The sequence below is a fragment of the Atractosteus spatula genome, chromosome 4 (assembly GCF_055471065.1).
Source record: "Atractosteus spatula isolate fAtrSpa1 chromosome 4, fAtrSpa1.hap1, whole genome shotgun sequence".
NCBI classification, from domain to species: Eukaryota; Metazoa; Chordata; class Actinopteri; order Semionotiformes; family Lepisosteidae; genus Atractosteus; species Atractosteus spatula.
Window position 1 is genome coordinate 30,181,103 of NC_142709.1, and position 23,464 is coordinate 30,204,566.

The 23,464-nt window shown below is 38.6% G+C and overlaps 1 protein-coding gene across 4 annotated transcripts in view; it reads right to left on the bottom strand.

Annotated features, from left to right (window-relative positions):
- Positions 1 to 23,464, bottom strand: part of LOC148836053 (dedicator of cytokinesis protein 9-like) — a 156,696-nt gene that overhangs the window by 42,581 nt on the left and 90,651 nt on the right. For all 4 annotated transcript variants that reach the window (XM_088912611.1, XM_088912609.1, XM_088912610.1 and 1 more), the window contains exons 6-20: positions 20,177 to 20,272; positions 19,211 to 19,345; positions 13,161 to 13,335; positions 11,689 to 11,741; positions 10,916 to 10,990; positions 9,795 to 9,935; positions 7,866 to 8,078; positions 7,150 to 7,272; positions 6,697 to 6,779; positions 5,385 to 5,507; positions 4,234 to 4,313; positions 3,932 to 4,119; positions 3,373 to 3,438; positions 3,132 to 3,224; positions 2,213 to 2,336 (exon numbers count right to left, since the gene is read on the bottom strand). In XM_088912611.1, coding sequence (XP_088768737.1) covers positions 2,213 to 2,336; positions 3,132 to 3,224; positions 3,373 to 3,438; positions 3,932 to 4,119; positions 4,234 to 4,313; positions 5,385 to 5,507; positions 6,697 to 6,779; positions 7,150 to 7,272; positions 7,866 to 8,078; positions 9,795 to 9,935; positions 10,916 to 10,990; positions 11,689 to 11,741; positions 13,161 to 13,335; positions 19,211 to 19,345; positions 20,177 to 20,272 — 1,768 coding nt within the window. The remainder of the gene's footprint in view (positions 1 to 2,212; positions 2,337 to 3,131; positions 3,225 to 3,372; positions 3,439 to 3,931; positions 4,120 to 4,233; positions 4,314 to 5,384; positions 5,508 to 6,696; positions 6,780 to 7,149; positions 7,273 to 7,865; positions 8,079 to 9,794; positions 9,936 to 10,915; positions 10,991 to 11,688; positions 11,742 to 13,160; positions 13,336 to 19,210; positions 19,346 to 20,176; positions 20,273 to 23,464) is intronic.

Sequence of the window (23,464 nt, forward strand, 5' to 3'; positions counted from 1 at the left end):
TTCTTCCATCCTGTGTTCTCAGGACATTTTGTACTGAAAAAGTATCCTGAAATCTGAAAAAGTATCCTGTCTTTTCAGTCTTAAATATGAACTGTTAGAGAGGAAAACAGTCAGGACTTGGCAATGTGTGCAGTAGCATCGCAACTGCAAGAAGTTGACTGGAATCTGCCCTCTTGTCCCCTCATACCAGAATAACTGTGCTCCTGTAAATACTGCTTATAAAGGACTTGGCAGAGACCGATAATGTGTGGGGAAGTGTAGGAGAGGCAGCATATGGAAACTAGTGGTTTTTGGAGAATATAAAAGAAAATATGTTAAAAGTGCAAACCATTTCTTTAAAATATTTAAAGAAATAACACTCTTGGTATTGTGGTCTATTGGGTTCTTTCTTCTTCCCCTGTGCTGGAAGAATGGTGCTTTTCCCCACACGCAAGAGACTCCATGCTAAGGTAAATCTCTCATGCCACCTGCCAGTGATTTTCAAGGAGGGTCTCGGTTCATTACACCTGCTTTACAACCATGCAAACCTGCACTGTACAGCTAGAAAGCCTTTTTGAATACCATGTGCATATTGTTACCATCATTACTTACATCTGCCTACGTCATTTTTAATTAATAATAATAATTAATAATTGCTTACACTTATATAGCGCTTTTCTGGACACTCCACTCAAAGCGCTTTACAGGTAATGGAAACTCCCCTCCACCACCACCAATCTGCAGCATCCACCTGGATGATGCAACGGCAGCCATAGTGCGCCAGAATGCTCACCACACATCAGCTATCAGTGGGGAGGAGAACAGAGTGATGGAGCCAATTCATAGATAGGGATTATTAGGATGCCATGATTGGTAAGGACCAATGGGAAATTTGGCCAGGACGCCCGGGTTACACCCCTACTCTTTTCGAGAGACATCCTGGGATTTTTAATGACCACAGAGAGTCAGGACCTCAGTTTTACATCTAATCCGAAGGACGGCGCCTGTTTACAGTATAGTGTCCCAGTCACTATACTGGGGCATTAGGACCCACACAGACCACAGGCTGAGCGCCCCCTGCTGGCCCCATTAACACCTCTTCCATACATTCTTCCTCTTTACATACATTATTATGCAAATTGGTACATTTGGGAAGCGTATTTTCAGTTTTTCATTACGTGGCTGCACATGCGCGCTAGTCTTTCGGATTCATCACATTTCATTATGCCAAACCCCTTATCTTGGGATTACACACTGCAAGTCAAATTAGAAATAACCATGAAAGAGGCCTTAAATGAGTAAAATGGGACAAATGGGCTCCTAATGAGGAACCTTTCTGACGATTTTCTTGCTCTACCAGAATATTTTGTGCAAAGAGATTTTTAATGATCCTTTACCTTCTAAAACTCAGCCAAAAGGGTTTTGAAATAACATTTTGATTGCTTAAAATTCAAACTCGCCTCAAAGAAAAACTAAATTCATCGATCCGATCTGCTACGTCAACTGTGACACAGTACTCTGCACAGCCTAGTCAATTCCCCTTCAGACTGTCCCCTAGGAAACAGATTACTGTATATTTCTGTCCATTATTCGTATTGACAACTCACTCAGGCCACTAAAAATGAAAAAGGAAATCAATACAAAGGTTATATTATTTCATATGGGTGAAGGAATAAAAATGAATGGACAGGTAATTACATTTGTATTGTAATGAAGAGTAGCGGGAGGTCTGCATTCATAAAAGGCAACGACTATCCAGTGGCCATATCTAATCAATATCCTGTACCTCATGGTATACCAAAGCACTCTGCAAACAACTGTTGTAAAGAATGACAAAGCCAAGGTTAGGTGATTTAAAATCATAATAAACCAAAAAAAAAAGGATTTTCACCTCTCTCTAAAGAATTATGGGCTAGGTCTGTTAGGCCACAAGCACAGCAAGGGAACCTGCAGCCCAGAAGGCCTCTATCGACATTAATAGCTAATGCATAAAGACATTGTAAACTTTAACTGATGGATTTGAAATGCTGTATTACATTGCTGAAATAAAAACACAAACGATTTCGAAGTTACGTAAGATCATAACTGCAGTTTCATGGATGACTGCTCATGTCTATAAAGATGAAACATTTTGTCAGTAATGTTCACCAACACATACAACATTTGAAAAAGCAGGGGTATAGTATCTGCTTGATTTCTACCAATTTTTAGCAGAGCTAAAGCCTTGACTAACCTTGAGTCTCAATCACATCCTTCTTTTTCGTGCTGCCTTTGCTGGTGCTGTCACAGCTCACATGGTAGAATGTGAAGAGCAGGTGGTGTTTTTCGTGGAGCTGGGTGGGGAGCTCGATTTTAATCTTGGGTGGGAAAAAAAAGAAGCCGAAATTGATGTTTGCAGGCATCCAAACATTTGCAGGTCACAGAACAAGAAAGAAAGACCAGATGAATGAGGAATTTAGACTACAGGTTATTTTGACTGTGGACCAAAACTGATGTTCATGACTCTTCAGACACTTTGGGCTGGAGCTTATCTCCGTTTCCATAGCTTTCCCCTGACATACTCCCAGCAACACTGGCTGAACTGGAGCAACTTAGGTAAAGGGTAGAACTGCAGTGTTCACAGTAAGCACAAAACCCCACAACCCTTTCAGGTATGAATCCAGATCCCTGACCCCTACTGTATTCTGCACCAACACTTTTCCAGGTTTACTCTTCGGAATGACTCTATGGACTTCACAAGACCAAGTTACCAATGTAGCTTGGTACAGACATAGACATGACCACATCATCTCCATTTTGTGCTTGTTGTTTTGCTGCAGCCATATTCTCACTTGCTTTAACATGGTGAGGTTTATAGATATAAAACTAACAGATCCAACTAAGTTTAGTAGACAGTTTGTCTATTATACTGTAAAGACAATTGTTGGAAACATCAACAGACACCATATTTAATTCTCAACACTAAAGCACATTTGTATCACTTTAAATTACTGACAGTAATGTACATTGACCATAGCTTGACATGACACTTCATAACACTTTGTTATGTATTAGAAAAGCCATTAAGAAGAAAAACTATCATAACCATAACCATATCATAATCATATGCCACCAGTTTATTAAACAGGTTGCTGACAAAACCTGTGACTTACCTCATCATAAAACTCTGGGTTTTGTTGGTGGTGCAAAACTGCAGCAAATATGTTTTTCACAAACAAGGGCCCTCCCGGTCTGTTGTAGATGCACTGAAGAGCAATAGAAAAATGTCATTTTCATCTTCCTGGAGGCTAATGTCTTGGGCTTCTCAATCATTTAAAACAAGTTCGAGCATCTCCTAATCTCATTACTCCACTGGCTTGTCTTTCCTGTTCGTTGTTCAAGCGCTGAACTAACCTTCAGGGGTTGAGCGTCTTCCTCGTCAGAATCCTTAAACTCGATGCAGACAGCGATGTTTCTTGCCTGGGAAGAGAAGTGACCCAGTTATGACTGCTGAAGGAAAATGATTTTAATTCTACCGTACTGATCTTCTGAGCTGCTGGTGGGGATGGATGAGGATATTAACAAAGCAGAACAAAAAGCTGTATACCATATCAATTTGGATTTCTTCTTAAGAATCTGGAGCTCTGACTTTTAAAAAGTCACCCCACTGCTACAGTTAGCTCTGTGAGAGGGGTGACTCCATGCAACATTCTCTGCAAAATGCCTGCTGGAGTAAAATGCCTGAATGCAGAATAATGCACTCACGCATGTCTCTGCAATTAAGGCTAGTATTTACAAATGACATCTCGTGAATACGCTAAAAAACTGGCACTGCAATATTGACATGTAACAACAAGAAATTCCTTGATTAACTACATGCCATTACACTCCTTCTAAATTGTAAACTTTTTGTTTTCTGCTTGGTAGTTTGTATCTTGGCCAAATGTTATTCCAGCCTCCCTCTGTGATTCACCTTTGCAAAAGACTTCTGGCTGTCGTACTTCAAGTGCTTGGGATAAACGTAGAGGTGGTTGTTGTACGTGGTGAAAGGCTGGGAACATTTTGCGATGCAGGGAACAAACTCCTCCACTTCAAGGAAAACATTTGCCTTCCCATTGTTCTCGAACGGCTTCACAGGAATGTATGATGAGGTAACACCATCTAAAATCAACAGCACAAAAAAATAACACTGAGAGGAAGGATAAGAGAAAGCTGCTGCTTCTTCATAAGTGAGTCAGAAATGTTTTTAATAGGAACTGGAATTGGAGAACTTACTTGTTATGTCTGGGGCCACACTGTCAATGGTTATGTCAAGGTTTCCTAAGATGACAGGCAGCTTGGACATCTTTTCTGGCCTGTGGCAACAAATACATAAGCACCAGTTGCTTACAGTATGATATTTTCTTACAGAAGTAATGCAAAACAGATAACTGGCACCTGACTCCTGGAAATTGTAACAGAAGACTTTAGATGAGAGAAATACTGAATACGGAGAAATGGAGCTAGGGTTTCACAGTGGAAACACTCATTTTCTCAAAACTGGGAAATATTCTGTGTAAGGGACAAGTAAGCTGACATCTTGAGGAATGCAACATTCCCATTCTAGTGAAAGACCATGATTGCTCAGCTACAATACTTACTGTAAGTGTATCAGATTCTTGTAAACTGAAAGACAATTATAAAACCTGTATTGATCTTGTCTTAAAGGACTGGAGGGCTTCTTCTGCTTAGGTCCTGCATGTTGTGACACTTAACTTTTCTCGCCTTTCAACTTTTTTTTGCATGTAAATGCATGTGATCTGTCCCTGCATTTCTGTATGCAGGTCAGGAAGTTCTGTACTAAAGGGGGCTATAGCACCCTATGACTGTGCCTGAACACACTACACCGGCAAAGACTGATCCTTGTCTTCATAGCTCACTTCAGCTTGCCAAAGTAACATCAAATTCTTGTTTGCATTTAATCCAGCCATTTATATAAAGTCCTCCAGCTTATTTCTTGTTTTGGCTGACCAGGCACTATCATGGTTAAACAGCATCTTCATTGTTTTACACTGACATACCAAGGCAAGAAAAAAAAGACGCCGTTGCTTTTAACCACACAAAACTATTAGGTGTGTTTTAACACCCTGTTGCAAGAAGTGTCCTGGTTTTACAAAAGTCTTCTGTCTAATAAACTGATGGGACAGCCATGATCTGCCTTAGCTATTCTGCTAATCAGCCTCCTTGAAAACTTAGAATACCACAGATCCACTAAACCAGTAATCTTACAAAATTGCGATTCCTGACTTTGAATTTTTGTATTTTGCAAATGATCACTATTTTCTAAACAGGGTTAAATTTCCAAAAACAGACACAAAACACTAAACACCTCATTGCATGTTCATATGAGCAAGAAATAGATTTATAGGAGTTTAAGAAAAACTAACTTTCTAAAATCTGCAAGCAGTTTAAGCATGTCTTCATTTGAAAGCTTGTTGCTGTCCTGCCTGTAGATGGCAGAAAATCTGGAACTTTTGTCAAGAGTCCCTGATGCATCCTTGAACACAGACCTGCAAAAGAAAAGAAACTGAATTTTAATATAAAAAGCACAAGGAAAATTCCACAGCAGTGTTTTATTTTTTTGACAGATGACAACAATTATGTGTTCTAAAGCTTAGTTCTTCATATTATTGTTTTTCCATAGGGTTAAGAGCTTTCCATTCTTTCTGGGTATTTCAGTCTCTAGAGCCCTCTTTAAAATGCAGCCCTGTGGAAGGCCAAGCTGCATTCAGCAGCATTTCCAGCTTTTCAAAAATCAAACTAACAAGATTCATTTTATAATCTAAAGAAAACCGGCATCTCAGATTCCTGCTCTCTGATGTATGGAGACCTGATGTATTACAACCAGGAAACCCCAGTAAAGTGGGACTGGATAGTTTTCCCCACAGTGCCTCTGTGGCCCTGAAATACACACAAGCCTTACATCAATCTCATCACTCATTTCTGAATCTAATCTGCCAGTTGCAGAGTCTGTGTTTGCTTGGTTTTGTGCTGGTTGTGGCTCATTTGAATATTAGGCCTGTGCTCTGGAAACCCAGCAGCTCCATATCTCTTAAATGAAGTGCCATAAGACACTAATTAGGACTTTTACAAGATCTGGATTATTTTGCTCTTTAAAAACTTATGATCTGTGCCAATGCAGTTATATTGCATCTTCACTGCATGATGCAGACAGGTAATGCCTGCAACAGTAACGACACTCCTATAAATACAATTGTGTTACATGGCAATTTTCAAAGATCCAAGGGCAACTTATATAGTCACATCACTCAATGGTGTTTATATGTCAGAAGGCTTGTTACCAATATAAGGTTACCTGTACGAGCGTTATTCTAATGAATCACAACAGAGCAATTGAATCAGAAATAATGACAAAGGAAACATTTCTGAGCCTTGATATTTAAGCTCACAATGTAGAGTTTTTTTGGCCAATCTTTAACCTTGGGATTACTTTTACTAAGGCTTTTGAGAATCATCCTGCAGAGCTTGTTTGACGACGGCTGTCCTGTTCCCGCTTTATGTCCAGTCACCTTGGTAAAAATCAATTTTAACCTCAAAGAGATTTCTAAAAAGAATCAAAGCCAATTAAAACAGCCCTGTCCCTGAGAAATTCCAGGGTCATGGTTCTGCTTTCTCAAAAGCTCTCTACGCGCAGATGTCTACCGACATCGATTACAAACTTGCATGAATATTCCTTACCTTGCTGCCCAAGCAAATGGCATCCTGTACTGTCCCAGTCTGCTGCAAGCTACTTTGGCATTTTTAAGAACCTTCTGAGCAGCCTGACAGAAAAGAACACAAGCACTGAGTGGATCCAGAGTTTTAAAGGACATTCAAATTTGAGAGTTGAGCATATCATCAAATTATCTTTCCCATTTCATTGGGACCTCCTAAAACTGAATCAAATCCACATTTTGAATTGGAATAAATCACAGTAATGCGTATCTCCTGAAGTGGGAATTGGTCAAAGACATAAGAATTTTAATAACAATAAAACATTTAAGAATCATGCATTCAATAAAATAACATTTCTTTGTGTATCCCATGGATATTGTGTTTGAAATTCAAACACAAGGAACAGATGCTTTTATTTGTCCACTTAACATAATGGGTTACAGCACGTTTCAAAATTTGCTGTGCACAGTCAAGTACCTTAGCTGAGTCAGAGCTCTTCATGTACGGCTCAGCACAATGCGTGATGCCTCCTTGAAGTACTTTCTCTATTCGAGCCACAAGGAATATATCAGGATGAGGGCATGTCACTGAGAATATTCCCTACAGACGCAAAACACGACACAAAAAACATTCAGCCACAAAAAGACCCATTTCTTTCTTTTCATTGCTGCCAGTGGATTCAGAAAGAAAAGCCGAAATGACCCTACTAAATAGCAAGTGGCACTTAATAGCAAGAAAAAGAAAATCAACTTGCACATATCCATTCCAGGTCTAATACTGTACATTCATTCGAAGATCTGGAAACGAAGAACACAAGCAGTCCTTTCTGAATGATTGCTGGGATGCGCCAAGAAGCAGGCTGGATGGCTGCAAATTGTTTTCATTTCCGCAGATCAGACAGTAAAAAGGAATGCTTTTAATGATGAAGGAACTAGATTATTTAGAGCAGGGAAATCAAAGCCAACTGTACATCACATTATATTGGCTTTCTACAAAGCACCAAGCCCATGCTTCAGGCTTGCATATTAACATGAAAAGGTCCAGAATGGCAGCGGGCCAAGCATTTAAAGGCTTCTATCTGTTAATTGCAAGATGATAGGCGACTTCCTGTGGAAGCCGTCAATGATGTTTGAATTAAGTGATGAACAGGCAGCACACAATAGGAGACAGAACCAGACCGTACGTTACCTCACCTGTTTGGGGTACTGTAGCATGCTCTCTGCGAGCCCATTAAACATTCTCTGAGGTCCCAAAGCTGCCTCCCCTCCCCCATTCATGTACTGTGAACTTGGATTGGATATCATGTGTCTCACAGAAGGATGGTTCAAATCCACATGGAAGTCTGCAGAGATCTTCCGACTGTTTTGGACATCAAAAAGTGACAGGGTGACAAAGAAGGGTTCCACCTGAGGAGCAAAAAAACAGAAAAGAATCACTTAGAGAACCGAGTGACAGTGCTATAAAAAAGCTCACAAACAACAATCAAATACCTGCCCCCAGCAATTACAAACACCGGTTTACCAAAACACAAAGAAAATGGACACCGGCTATTGTCAGGCAATCGTCCAACAGGGGCAAAGAAAACAAAATGAAAAGCAGTTCTGCAGGGCTGTCTCAGGAATTATTCCAGTGTTCCAGGTTAACTGGAGGCTACACTGGAGTTGTAGGTTTAGTATTAGAATTATTGTGAGCAGCTATTTCACCATGCAACTCAAAACTGCCAACTTACTGAAGATAACCAAGTGTGGGCCTGGCCAGTACCTAGATGGGAGATCTCTTGGAAAAGCTAAGGTTGCTATTGGAAGAGGTGTTAGTGAGACCAGTAGGGATCACTAACCCTGCACTCTGTGTAGTTCCTAAAGCCCCTATATAGTGATGGGGACTATACTGCAAAAAGGTGCCATCCTACAGATGAGACCTAAAACCTAGGTCCTGATTCTCTGTGGTCATTAAAAATCCTATGGCGCTTTTCAAAAAGAGTGGGGGTGTTATCCTGGTGTCCTGGCAAAATTTTCCCCTGGCCCTTTTCAATCACTGCCTCCTAATAATCCCAATTGATCAACTGGCTTCATCACTCTGCTCTCATCCCCACTGACAGCTGATGTATGATGAGTGTACTGATGCACTGGCTGCCGTAGCATCATCCAGGTGGGTCCTGCGCATTGAAGAGTCCTCATTACCTGCAAAGGGTTTTGAGTGGAGTGTCCAGAAAAGTGCTCTGCCACCTATTGTGGTTTATTATTCTCTTTTTCAATTCTTATTAATGCAGAGGAATCTGAACAAGCTGAACAACCGTTAGACAGCACAGAAAAACATCTTACATATGTAATCTCTATGAAATTATTCAATTTCAACCATAAAAGTTATAAAAAAAGCATCGGAACAAATCTTTCTCATATTATTCAGGAATGTGACACACTGGCAACGAAAGCCCGATGCATCAATAAATTAATAAACTGCAAGATCGTACTTTTGAGATGTCATTATTTTTCACGCATTACAATACCACAATATTAATATTTGCCTTAGAAATAAAAAAGTTTAGCACTTGTAAAAAATCCCATTATCATGAGCATACACACCTAGCATGGATTTCTTCTAGACATTTCCATTTTAATATGACACTTTTATGCCATCCTAACATCTCATTGTATAGCTGATACTAGGGGGACATATGATTTCAAATGATACCAGAGTATCTTAGCAGCAACATGAAACAAACCTCACAACAATTACTGTGATACTGTATGAGCTACTGTTGCTATGGCAATGTGAATCCTTCTCCATACAATGAGTGTAATATTCTGACCAGAAATGGAGCCTCACAAGTGTATCAAGCGCAAGTTCACCACCACGAGTTCACGTCAGAAAAGTTATAAATGAGAGGAACCAATATATCCCATGTAGTCCATTCGGCAGTTAGAAGCTAATCGATTAAGAATCTTATCCCACCGTTTCTTGAAAGAAACCAAAAGAGAAAAACAGACATTTCTCTGCTCAGAGCTACCTGTTATAATTTAAAAGTAAAAAAAAAATCATGACACTCAGACATATTCAAGAAAATAAACAGGAGATTAATATGACCAATTATGCCTTAGCAAATCAGCAACACTTCAACTTACATTTGTCGTTGGTCCCTCTTCATTTTCGGCAACACAACTTTGAAGGTTAAAGGACAGGTCATTGCAGTTCACCAAAATCCGCTTCCCAAATTTCTCTTCAAATGGCTTTGTGTCTGGTTCAATTCCTGAGAAGTCAAGTTTCTGAAAATAAAGTATAAAATAAAGAAGGTACTTTTAAGAAGATAGCTTTTTAAGCTTTATGAAATGGTGGCCCATACCGAAATCTATGGATCAATAAACACATTTTTCAAAATTGAAACTATCGTGCATTCTCACTTAAGAATATTTTAAGGTTATAAATAAAAGGAGACCATTTTCTCCATTTAGCTAGATAGGTTGTTAATAATGAACTGATTCAAGGATCTCAACTTACCATTTCTTGAAAGAAGGCAGGGTATTGAATTCAATAATTTGGCTGGGGAACTTCTCCTACAACCCTTGGTGCAAATAAGCTTCCCAAATTTCTGCCACACCATGTTTTATACGTTGATTGAGATGGTGAGGTAGGGACCAAGTGAATACACATTTTATCAGAAGACTCAGCAGAAAAGATAGAATATACCCCAGTATGATACCATAATGTACTACAGAAAAGACGATGATGATGTCTTGTCAAAGAACCTCTTGAATTATATTGTATTTTGAAATTGATGAGACACAAATTTCAGTCTTATCCCATTACCCGTTCTTTTATTAATCTACCCTGTTTTTCAAACACTCACTTCCTATGTATCTACTGCAAGCAAGCTACCACTGTAAAATCAGTGGATAGACAAAGGGAGTAAATGGCTACTAGGAAATGCAAAGCTTTTACTTCTGATAATTTGAATGTTAACCTACTGTACACCTCTGACAGGTAAATATAGGCCACAGAACTCTTTTCAAAGAAAACTCACTTAAACTCACCTACAAAGACAAGTGGGGGTTCTAACAGCTGAATAATGGAACAAAATAATATTTGTTAACTAAAGAGAAATAAAGCTGACTGGTTAATTAATCTAAACACTCTGACAGCAAGACAAAACAATGTTTTCTCTTGAACCTCATCAAACTACGTGCAAAACACTGCCAATGTACTGTATTTCAAGAGGGAAGTAGTGCTAATTGTTTCGCACACTGACCTGTGTGTCGGGATCCAAGGTAAACAGCTTCAGCCTGGTTTCGCTTCGAGTTTTAGACTCAATATCTCTACCACTCTGAATAAAAAGAAACAAAATGGTAAAACTCAAATGTAGTCAGCTTAGTGACAAGACCAAGGCTTAAACCACCAATGCTCAGGTCAAAGAGCTTAATTTGTGGTCTACCAACTATGCTGAGGTTTGAAAACGGATCATGTCAGTTCATGACATAAATGCAAGGTCTAATTACCCTTCATTCAAATGCCTATGAAACTTAAAACTGAAAAACGTTAGCACAAGAAAAACTTATACTTAAATGTAACCTTTGCTTTAAACATACAGTACCTGAAAATATTTCATATACACTACTTTGCTCTACTTGGTGCACAGCTGTTGTTTCAGAAACATTCTTAACATTCAGAAAGTGAATTACAATAGATGCCTCAATTTTTTAAAAAATCTCAAGGAAAAAACATGGGTTGTATTTATACAAGCCATAATTTTCAGAACGTTGCATATGAGAACTTGCAGAAACAACCTCTAAATCGTCAAGCTTATTACGCATAATTGCATTTAGTCCAAATTGATTAAATGCAATGGTTTGACATTGATTTGTGAACCAATTTTAAATGAAAAGTCAAAATACACCTTTCAGTGGCTACTATGTAATTTCATAATAAAATCGGTTCACGGAAGGCATTTGTTTCTAGGCTTCAACATACTAAATAAGCTCTGCAGAATGTTCAATTCACTCTAGACATGACTGCAAAACATACCTGAAAGCTATCCATACTCGCTGATGAGCTGTCTGCTTTTCCTTGGTCATCATCTGAAAACAAAGTATTGCTAATTACAAATTTGAAACTTTAAATACTCAACCCTATACCCTAAAAATACCATTGGTTGGTGTATTCTGCTTGTTTACATACACCCAAAGACTGCTTTATGCTAAAATAGGTCTAAACCTACTGTATATAAGACCCTGGAAATAAAAGTGTAATTCTGTTCCTGAATATTTGTCAAGTGTAACAGTTCAACCTTGCATAGAAATGTAGAAACTGACTGATCACCTGATTTTTTTTTTTGGAATACGGCCATCATTTGGAACACCTCTGATAGCATTAAGTCAACAGAGAAATTTACAGCTGGAAAAACAACAGATACTGATGTTTAACTCTAGATTACACTAGATCTTAAAATATCAAATGAGTTCATTCTCTAATACAGGCATAATGGAAAAATCATGGTAGTATCCTTACACTAGGTTAAATAAGAGAATGTCATAGACCCACAGATAGCTATGCCACAATAACTACAAATTCACCTGTCCAGCCTTTCACTTGACAAAAAAATTCTTGACTGGCACAGAAATCTGCTTTAGACAGCAACTTGATTCATTGTACAAACAGAATGTGTAATAAAACAGAGTGATCTGTAATGAGCCAAAAGGTAACGGCCTGCTTTATTAAATCAAGGTCACAGATGTGTGGAAACTATTCAGCTGTAATTAAAAGCACTTTTTTAGCACATTGGAACTTTCCTATTTTCCCTATGCTAATTCATCCATAATATAAGATTCACTTCATGAGATTCAGAAGACTTTTTGTCTTCTAGAAGGATCTTTTTAAATAGAAACAAACTGTACAAAACCCACATAAAACCCAACTGATCAAGTGCCCAGGCATAAAAAAGACTAAATGCAATGTCTTAAGTATGCAATGCTAAAGGACAACAAAAGCTGTCCAAAGCTACAGCTGCATGCAAAGTGCGTACTGCTTCACATTTCCCTGAAGCCTATGCCACATAGACATGATCCTGCATTGTTCCACAGAAATACTGACAAGCTAGAAAGCAAAGGCGTACAGTATAAGACGTTTACATCAGGATCATCTATTACTCCATCTTCTTAAACAATTTATAAACAACGAAAGAGACTTCAAGGACAACAACTCGAGACTGGTTTTCATAACCATTTTTCATGAAGGGACTAAACTGATTTTTTTCTCAAATTATCTGGATAAATTATGCGGGATTGAAAATGCAGTGGTGTTCATTATGAGAAAATGCTATATGTTTCCGTTTCTTTGCCAGGCTGTTAAGAGTGAAAACAGAATGAAATTAAACTGTCCAAACTGTTCTTTTTTTAAAACCAATGTATACTGTACATCTTGCCCTTTCAGCAGGGGTGGTAAAACTCCCCTTACCAAATAAGCACCCAAGGTCAATTCTAATGACAATCAGAGCCCACCTTCGTGTGTCTCCCCATTCCTCTTCTCCTGCATGGCGAGTTCAAAGCTGCTGTGTAAGATTTTGTTCAAGGTGCTGATCCACTCCTCCATCTCCACCTCACTGTCAGCTGCCAGCAGGTATGTACTCTTGTCCTGCATCTTCAGCTCGAAGGCAAAGCGCCGTACTTTGTTGTTCTGAAATGAAAGGTAGCAATTGAAGGCTGGCATCTAAAGCTTAAGAAACGGAAAGGGTTTTAGCAAAAATGTAGACGGTGGGCTGCTGACAGTTTTATTTGCCACAATAATTCCAAGCAGTGTAAAGACATGTGTAGTAGCATTACACTACAGCTGTAACAAATCTGTAGGTGCAGTGCTATACAGTATGTATTTTAGGCTTCAGAAATAAAGAAATGAAAGCAATTTTTAGTTATTTATGTTAAAGACCGTACAAGGTACAAGGGAATAAAACAGGGTGGCCAATCTAAAGTCTAATCAACAATGTTCCACTTAAAATCCAGATATTTAAAATCCCAAACTACATTTTTATTGTTTTAAGTCCACTTGGGTAATCTAGGATTGCATTGGGGGTTCACTCTTGATTTTTCAAAATGCTGACAAAAAATGAGTACACACAGCACACAAAAGCAGTGTGTCAGCTGTAATACTACAGTGCAGTGAAGCAGTGAAGTGCATAACATGAAGTGGAAGGTAAGGAAGGAAAAACCGGACAATAATGTTTAAATGTCCTTTTTAAATCACATAAAAGGCAGGGGACTGTTCTTTCTGTGCTCCTAGAATCTCTTTACAGAAGTTGTTTTTCAATCAGAAATGGAACAATAAACTGGAAAGACACATTGTTGTATGTAACAGAGAAGGAAACAACATGCTGGGAATGGATTGCCATAATTCCATATGAGTGACAAAGATTTTTCAACCACCAGGATAAAAACTGGGCACGTTTAAAGGGAATAGCTGAATCAGCTGCTTAAGGCTTCAGGCTGCTTCACAGGCTGCACAAAAATGACTGACATCTGCCACACAATTGGAATAGCCCAAAATTGTCAATGCCTATTTTTCTGTAGTGCAGCTGTGAAGTCAAACCCACAGTGAATTACTGTAACAGCAAATGTAGAAAGTGTTAATATCCAAGTCAAAGCATTTTTTCCAACAACCCATTCTTTGGATTTTTAGAGTTGACACATCCAAAGTGACCACATTCCCAGGCAACTTAATTCTATCCTCCCAGAATGATGGAATGATGAATGTTAATACTGTAAGTGATTGAATAAGAATTACCAGAATAGAAGATAGCTTTGCAAATGTCATCAACATCAAACCTTGCCCTGAAAGGAAGACTGTTTAATACATAAAAGAAAATAGATTTTTAATATAAAAAATGTTTCTGATCATAATCTGTTTCTACTAGCTTTTAATAAAATAATGATACCAATTTTACTGTACCACAAATGTTAAAGACACAAGTTAAAGAAGTATATTTAGAATCAAGAAACGTACTGAGTATGATTCAAAGGAAACAACAGATACCCCAGGGGCTTCATTTTGCAATGGCTATCAAACGTAAATGGACATCAGCACCAAAAGTATTGGGAGAAACAACTGCTAATCAGTGCTGTTAATCCTTTCTTGATGTAGGTCCAACAGTGCCATGCTTAATAAGCATGCACAAGTCTCCTATGCCCTACTACAAAGCATGAGATTACATCACACACTCGTTTACCAGCATACAAATAAATAACCAGCATACAACGTGAATAAAAAAAGCTTTAATGTGGCAGACTAGATCCAAGCCATAACATGTAAGCTACTGAAATGTTTGAGGCTATTTGTTGATTTCATTTTTATCAGACATGACAGATCAATTAATTATTCTGTTTTCGCAATATTTATTTGCCTTCATTAATTCCCAGTTGATTTTAAACCTGACTCCGCAACAAAATATGTTGACCTTAGCTTTCATAGACCAGTTCTAGAAAAAAAAACAATCTAAAGATTACTGCATGAAAAAAATATACAGTACTGGCTCAGAGATGGAAGGCATGGAAAGTCTGAGTAAGAGACCAGTAAAACTGAAAATGAAAAACAATTTCCTAACAGAGATGATAGCAAAACAAAGGGTCTCCTAGAAAACAAAATCTCATATCATAAGGAAAAAAATATATTTTTTAAGAGGTGAACTGCAGGCCAGGAGCTGGCTAGAAGTCCATCACTAGTCAAGTATAATTGAGGGGCTTTCAAACAATATCATAAACAGCAAGGGGTTATGTGTGTTATGTTAGGTTCATTATGTTATGGAGACTTTCTTCTGCCAAGGATTGGGTAATTAATTCGAAGCAATTTTTTATACAAGCCAGCTCTTGGGATTTGTAATTATATTTGCTTTCATTTTTGAAATGAACAACAGTACAGCGCAAAAGGAGCAAAGAAACACAAGCAGCAACAGGAGAGAGAAATGTAATGGAAAGGCATAACGTGCAACATGACTATTGCAATGAAAAATAAGACTGAAGAATAGTGATATTCATCATATACAGTGGTGTGAAAAAGTGTTTGCTCCCTTCCTGATTTCTTATTTTTTTGCATGTTTGTCACACTGAAATGTTTCAGATCATCAAACAAATTGAAATATTAGACAAAGATAACACAAGTAAACACAAAATGCAGTTTTTAAATGAAGGTTTTTATTATTAAGGGAAAAATAAAATCCAAACCTACATGGCCCTGTGTGAAAAAGTGATTGCCCCCTAAACCTAATAACTGGTTGGGCCACCCTTAGCAGCAACAATTGCAATCAAGCGTTTGCGATAACTGGCAATGAGTCTTTTACAGGGCTGTGTAGGAATTTTGGCCCACTCATCTTTGCAGAATTGTTGTAATTCAGCCACATTGGAGGGTTTTCGAGCCTTAACCACCTTTTTAAGGTTATGCCACAACATCTCAATCGGATTCAGGTCAGGACTTCTTAAGCCATTCAGAGGTGGACTTGCTGGTGTGTTTTGGATCATTGTCCTGCTGCAGAACCCAAGTGCGCTTCAGCTTGAGGTCACGAACAGATGGCCGGACATTCTCCTTCAGGATTTTTTGGTAAACAGCAGAATTCATGGTTCCATTTACCACAGCAAGTCTTCCAGGTCCTGAAGCAGCAAAACAGCCCCAGACCATCACACTACCACCACCATATTTTACTGTTGGTACAGTATGATGTTCCTTTTCTGAAATGCTGTGTTACTTTTACGCCAGATGTAATGGGACACACACCTTCCAAAAAGTTCAACTTTTGTCTCGTCAGTCCACAGAGTATTTTCCCCAAAAGTCTTGGGGATCATCAAGATGTTTTCTGGCAAAACCGAGACAAGCCTTTATGTTCTTTTTGCTCAGCACTGGTTTTCGTCTTGGAACTCTGCCATACAGGCCATTTTTGCCCAGTCTCTTTCTTATGGTGGAGTCATGAACACCGACCTTAACTGAGGCAAGTGAAGCCTGCAGTTATTTGGATGTTGTTGTGGGGTTTTTTCTGACCTCTTGGATGAGTCGTCGCTGCGCTCTTGGGGTAATTTTGGTCGGCCAGCCACTCCTGGGAAGGTTCACCACTGTTCCATGTTTTCGCCATTTGTGGTTAATGGCTCTCACTGTGGTTCGCTGGAGTCCCAAAACTTTAGAAATGGCCTTATAACCTTTTTCAGACTGATAAATCTCAATTACTCTGTTTCTCATTCGTTCCTGAATTTGTTTGGATCGCAGAATGATGTCTAGCTTTTGAGGATCTTTTGGTCTACTTCACTTTGTCAGGCAGGTCCTATTTAAGTGATTTCTTGATTGAGAACAGGTGTGGCAGTAATCAGGCCTGGGTGTGGCTAGAGAAATTGAACTCTTGAGCTTTCCAAAGATGTGATAAACCACAGTTGATTTATGTTTTAACAGGGGGGGCAATCACTTTTTCACACAGGGCCATGTAGGTTTGGATTTTATTTTTCCCTTAATAATAAAAACCTTCATTTAAAAACTGCATTTTGTGTTTACTTGTGTTATCTTTGTCTAATATTTCAATTTGTTTGATGATCTGAAACATTTCAGTGTGACAAACATGCAAAAAAATAAGAAATCAGGAAGGGGGCAAACACTTTTTCACACCACTGTATGTACAAATGGTATGATAGGACAATGTTATTCTGGATAATTTCCTGTTTATGTCAGATGGTATTATATCAGCAAAATGTGGAGTACCCCAGGGATTTATACTTAGACCACTGTGCTTCCTAATTTATATCAACATCTAGATTCTGGTATAGTGAACTAGTAAAATCTGCAGATCATACCAAATTAGGAGTATTGGCAAACACTACAGAAGTGGCTAATGAATTCAAAAACATTTAGATAAAATTCAAAACATCTAGAACATAGTGTCAAGTGCAATGTTTTGCATGAAGGTAACAAAAACAGACTATAAATACGAAATAGCAAACAGTGAGCTAGGAGAGGCTATTTATGAAAATCATTTAATCTACTAGACAATGAGTTAGCAATTAAAAAGTGTCAGGATATACACAGTAGTTAAAAGTGCAGAATCTTTGGAATATCATGTATAGTTTTGGTCACCACATAGGTAAGATTTTGCTGCAGTCCAGAGAAGAGCAACCTTACTGGGCTTTAGGAAATGACCTACACTGACAGGCTGAAGAAACTAAAACCATTTCTGGCTGTGAAAAAGAGAATCTTGTGAGAAGTCCTGATGCAATTATTCCAAATCCTCAATGTGGAAATGCATTTAAACCTTAGAACAGGAAGCACTTTATCTAAAATGTTGTGGAGGAATGGTAAAACTACCCAGGTATGATATTGAAGCCATACTTAAGCATATCTTAAAAACAGATGGATGAGATGTGTGGATCAATAAGCAACCAACTACCAAATGGGCTAGATGGGCAGAATGCCTTCTTCTCATTTTTATGTTAAGTTCTTAAATGTGACCAGTCCATGATGTTTGAACATAAGCAGACAGCACTAAGAATGAACTGACTGTTTATTCATTAGTTCAGGATTTGGTTCTTGCAATTATGAAATGAGATTTAAGATTGAAAACAAGTTCCACAATCATAAAGTTTAAACACATTTTAGGATTGAAATGATCAAGTAAGGCCTTCCACCACGACCATTTTAAAGTATTATAAGCAGTGATCAGTGAATCACTCAGGTCACTCTTTTGGGAAAAAAAGCAACAGGCTAAGCAAGCAGAATTCTGGAACAGACAACTAAGGATAGGAGACCACAATCTTCACAACCAAAGCCTTTGTTCTCTTCACACACATATTCAAGCCAACCTTGTGTTATCTTTAAGACGTTACTTCAACAGGACAAAACTTGGCCAGGAAGGAGGCTGCACCCCCTTTAATCAAAGGGTTTGTTTCTTCTGCAGCACAGGCTTATTATTCTTATACCGATATGCTCACAGCAAGTGCTTGAAGAATGCAGCACCGTTAGAAAGGTCAGAAACAGCACATCTGCTTCACTGTGCTCATTAAGCATCAAGCCCAGACTCCCACAGTCAGCGAGTCAGGGATGAAAGGCAGATTGTGCTGTACTCAGGGAGTGATCTTATACTTTTCATACAATACAAGCCTTTGTTATTTTGTGAAACTTTAGATAGATAAATGGCATTGATTCACTTTCAGTCATCCCCTGTCTGTGTCCATTTGTTACTCAGGCTGTCCTGTTCAGGTGACTGTCACGTTACTCACACGTATTGAGAAAGAGTTTAATACAAAACCTGCTTATCAGTACATTATGGAATCCAAATGCTTCAGGGCTGAAGACCTGCATTTACTTCTGTGATATAGTCTCATAGTTTACTGACTTTAGAAAACTCAATGATTCAAGTCATATTTTTTTGCATTGTATAAATGGTCTAAGGACAGTTTTCACTCAGGCTCTCATTAAAATCATCACCCCCTTTACTTACTGTACATTAATCTTTACATATTTTTGTTTCCCTCTTGGTGTTCAAATACGTTTTCATCTGAATAACCACTGTGCATGCCACAGGACACAAGATTACCTGAACAACACCCATGCAGGAGTCCAAGAATATTGATCCTTTGGGCTCTCTGGCGAGTTTCTCATCCTTGTAGAAGTTCAGGTTGTAAGATCCATCTCCAAGCTGAGTTAGGTGAAAATATCTTCTTTTGAATGACTGAGAAGCAAAATAAAATGGTAATTAAAAAAACAATGTAAAGGGTGAGATAAGGATGAACAAAAAACAGAATGGAATGTCAGGATTGAGACTAAACTACAGGAGACAACTTTGTTATTTAAAAATATGGCATTGCACAAAAGTCAGATGTAACTTGTTATGAGCATCAAGAGTTTATTTAAAGGCTCTAAATGTTTTCTCCTATTGTACCAACTTTTGACTTAACTATACAGCTTACATAGGTTAAGAAACAAAGCTTGTAATTTTGTTCACATTGATCAGAATCTTCAAAAACACAATTAAGGTAAACAAAGAGACCAAGATGGAGTGTTGAAGATGACAAACCACATTTACAAGATCTGATCTGACTGGCTCACTGCGTGATTAACATCATTTGCTCACACCCATACAAAAAGGCCACTCTTTGTACTACAAAGTGCAAATCTATCAGAGTTAGTTAACTTAAAACAAAGTGGCTAACATCTCAATAGAAGGTCAACGTAGAATTGTGTTTCTGCATGAAGTAGAGACAACACTCACTTGTTTATAGAACTATGACACCACAGACGTTTGTAGTTCCCTGACAGTTACTTGAACATACTGTATGGCAAACAAAAGAGTAAATAACAGTAACGAAGGCCAGTTGACTGAGCAAATGAAATCATTTCTCTTTGCACCAGCTGCTTAACAGGATAACCCAACGCATGTGAAGACTAACAAACATGGTCTTGGCGTACCACACAGGAACACAGCCAGGCCCAGCTGTGAAACACACCACTTCCAGCACGGACGCGCTGGCTCACTTTTATCCGAGATCACTGGCTCACTTACCCTCATGGTCACACTGATTGCGCTGTTCATATTGCCTTTGTAAAGCCATCCATGTTTTGTTACCCCTCCCTTCTGGGAGCCAAGGGAGGCTGTGTCCTGAAAAACAGAGCCCTGGTAATCAGTCCCTACACGCATACTCTCCCGCGCGCGAGCGCACATACACACACAAGCGCTTGGCTCAGTTTCAGGCAGAATCTTGCCACCACAGCCAGTCCGGCTCTTTCCAGGCTGCAGATGCTGTGGAGATGCTAAGGAAAAGACACATCTCAAAGCTGATTAAGCTGAAGGAATCCACAGGGCAGAGAATATCCTGAAAGCAACACGACTGCAACCCTTAACAGAAGGACAGTAAAGATCATCAAACCCGGGACAACAAACTAAAAAGAACAGCTACTCAAACTAAGACCCATCACACTGAAATTCGAATGGTGGATTCCTAGTTGTCACTATAAACACACACAGGATTTTGAAAAATAGATTTAATTAAAAAAAAAACATCCATATGTTTGCTGCATTCCTGAGACCTCTATGCAGAGTTTTAACCCTTCTTAATTAAAACCAATAAAAAAACCTTTACATATAGTGTAGGGCCTATATACTGTAAGAGGACTGCTGGGGAAATGGGGAACCATTGTTCCATTTCCATTATTCTGCTTTCCATTAGATTCAAAATATAATTGTAAGAGAAAGCTACAAAAACTAACCCCAGAACTTAGCATGAGACAAGAATTCAATTTCAGATAAGGACAACTAGAATGTAAGTCTGCTACTTTAAGTTCTATGTCACGAGAAACTCCCAAGCCACATAAAACGTTATTTATAAAAACCGACACAAATTTGCAGAAGTGAGAATTTTACAGAGGTATTGACAGAGAAGAATCAGACAAAGCAGCAGCTGTACTGTAAATTGCACATCTCCTACACTTGTGGATTTGGGAAGGTCAAATGTGTTTAAAGTCTCTGGGGATGTCACTTTTTTTAATTTTCTTATTTTCAAAACTTCAGTAATTTTTAAGACTTGTTTCAACTTGTTGCACCACACTGTCAGTATAATTTAACACCCTTCTATACACTGATCTTAATCAATATAATTGATAATGATTTTCAGCTTTACACTGCATTTTCATTTTTTTGTGCTACAAATAGTATTTCTAATGTCTTCTACTGGCAGAAAAGGAAATACTTTTAACATTTCGTATAACAGTCTGTGGAAGCCTGGATTTCTTCAAGATCTGGTTGAGCTCATTGTGTATCAAGGTTTTCCCCTGTATTTTTGGCTCTCTCTGGATTATAACGCACTACAGATGGTTGCTAAGCAACCCCAAGACCAGCAGTCACCCTCAACTTCAGTTTTATTTTTTATATAATTAATCTTAAGTACAGGACTCCTTCAAATGTTTTTAGCAGTTTAGGAGGAGATTACAGGTTTTGTGTTGCCTTTTAGTGCCAATTTAGTGGCTATCTACAGTACAAAGAGAAAAAAATATTTTAATAGAATGTGAAGTAGTCTTAATCGCATAAGAACAGACCTTAGTAAATAAGGTTGTATCTATTTCACACGCAATCTTATAATTGCTGAAAATGATATTCCTTGGGCATGTTCATCTGTGTACGGCAATTAGTTTGAAGTTTTTCCCTGTAGAAACAGTTTGACCGGTGGACTGGACTGGAGGAGAGTAATTTGCCTTCAATGTCAGCTCTTGGCAGTCAAATCATAGTCGGTTTACAACACGAATATTTGGGTGGTCTGTATTTGGCTGCCAGTGCAAATCTAATCACAATAAAATAATCAAGGAAAAAGACAGAAGGTGTTACATTCAAGGGTGTGGTATTTACCCACAAAAGGGCCAAGGATGTTCTCATGAACCCTGCGGAGAAAATATGCTCTCCCCGCACATGAACCTGAAATAAATTATTTTCACCCTCGCAGCATTAGAAGAATGCTTGTGCTGGCAAGGGTTTTGGAGAACTTAAGCCTGTTCTGATAGCGCAGGGCAGAAGGTGGTATTGACAGAGCACTTCCCCCCAACCAGTTCCACACAGGGCTTGGAGCAATTATGGAACAAATTAGAACAGCCAATCGAACCCAGACTGCATGTGTTTTGGCAGCACACCATAAAAACCCACACAAACACAGGAAAGCAAACCCAACATAGATAGACTTCCAATGTCGGAATTGAACCCTGAACACGATAGATGGGGCAGGCAAAACTTAACCATGCCATCCAATTATTTTTCATGTGCACATACATGTCCATGTACTACTTAGTGATATGCACGTGTGCCATCAAAGTTATTTTTTGAAGAATAAAATGGATGGGGAACACAATGTTCCTCTGTCTTTGTGCCACACTAGTACAGTGAAATACAATACTGCATCTCCTGTGTCATTCTTCCCCCAGGACTAGCAGTTCTCAGCAGGTGATCCTGAAAAATCAAATGTGGTCTCTTGGATAGGCTCTCCAAACTAAATACAGTCTAAATTACACAGCTAATAGACTGCATCTTTACAAGGCACTGAACAAACCAGAAATGTGTCCGAAATTAAGCTCATTAGTCAGTTGTGCCAGGTTTTTTAAACTGAAAGTGCCAGTGGCTCTGTTTTTGGATTGTGTTTCAGTCCTCAAACTACCTGTACGAGCCTCCAGACAAAAAGACTGCATAGCACAGTCCATGGCAAACAATATGAAAAAGCACTTTTTGGCAAGTACTCATGGACTGTCTGCAAACAGTTGATTAGGATTTTTACAACAGAAATATGCAGCTAGTTAGTATTTTTAAATCTCCAGCAGATTTCAACGATGGAAAACAGAACCTTTAGCAAAGCAAAATATCCACTTATGGTTCAAAACTGAGGGTATGCATTAGGGTTCAATGAGGGTAGAGAGGTTCATTCTTAATCTCACTTAGTTCTAGGAAATGCAGGCTTCAAGAGTGCTCTGTTTACTTGTACCTAGCCAAATGACTGACTAAAAATCAAGAGACCATGAAACAAGCTCGAGGTTTACTCTCTTAAGCCTGTGTTCATTACATTGGGCATTGGCTCAACCAGGCTGAGCTACAACTTGAAAACTGTTCACCTCCAGATAAAGAATCTGGGCCCTTTACAAATCTTTATTAATAATCATGATTACATGACAAAATGAATACTGACTTTGTGTCCAACATACTGTATTTAACAAGAATTATAGGGCAAACAATACAATCCCCTACTGTAGCACCTTTCTACAGGAACAGGGAAAGCAGTACGCTTGAGAACTGATATATTTTAAATACTGCACTGTTCTG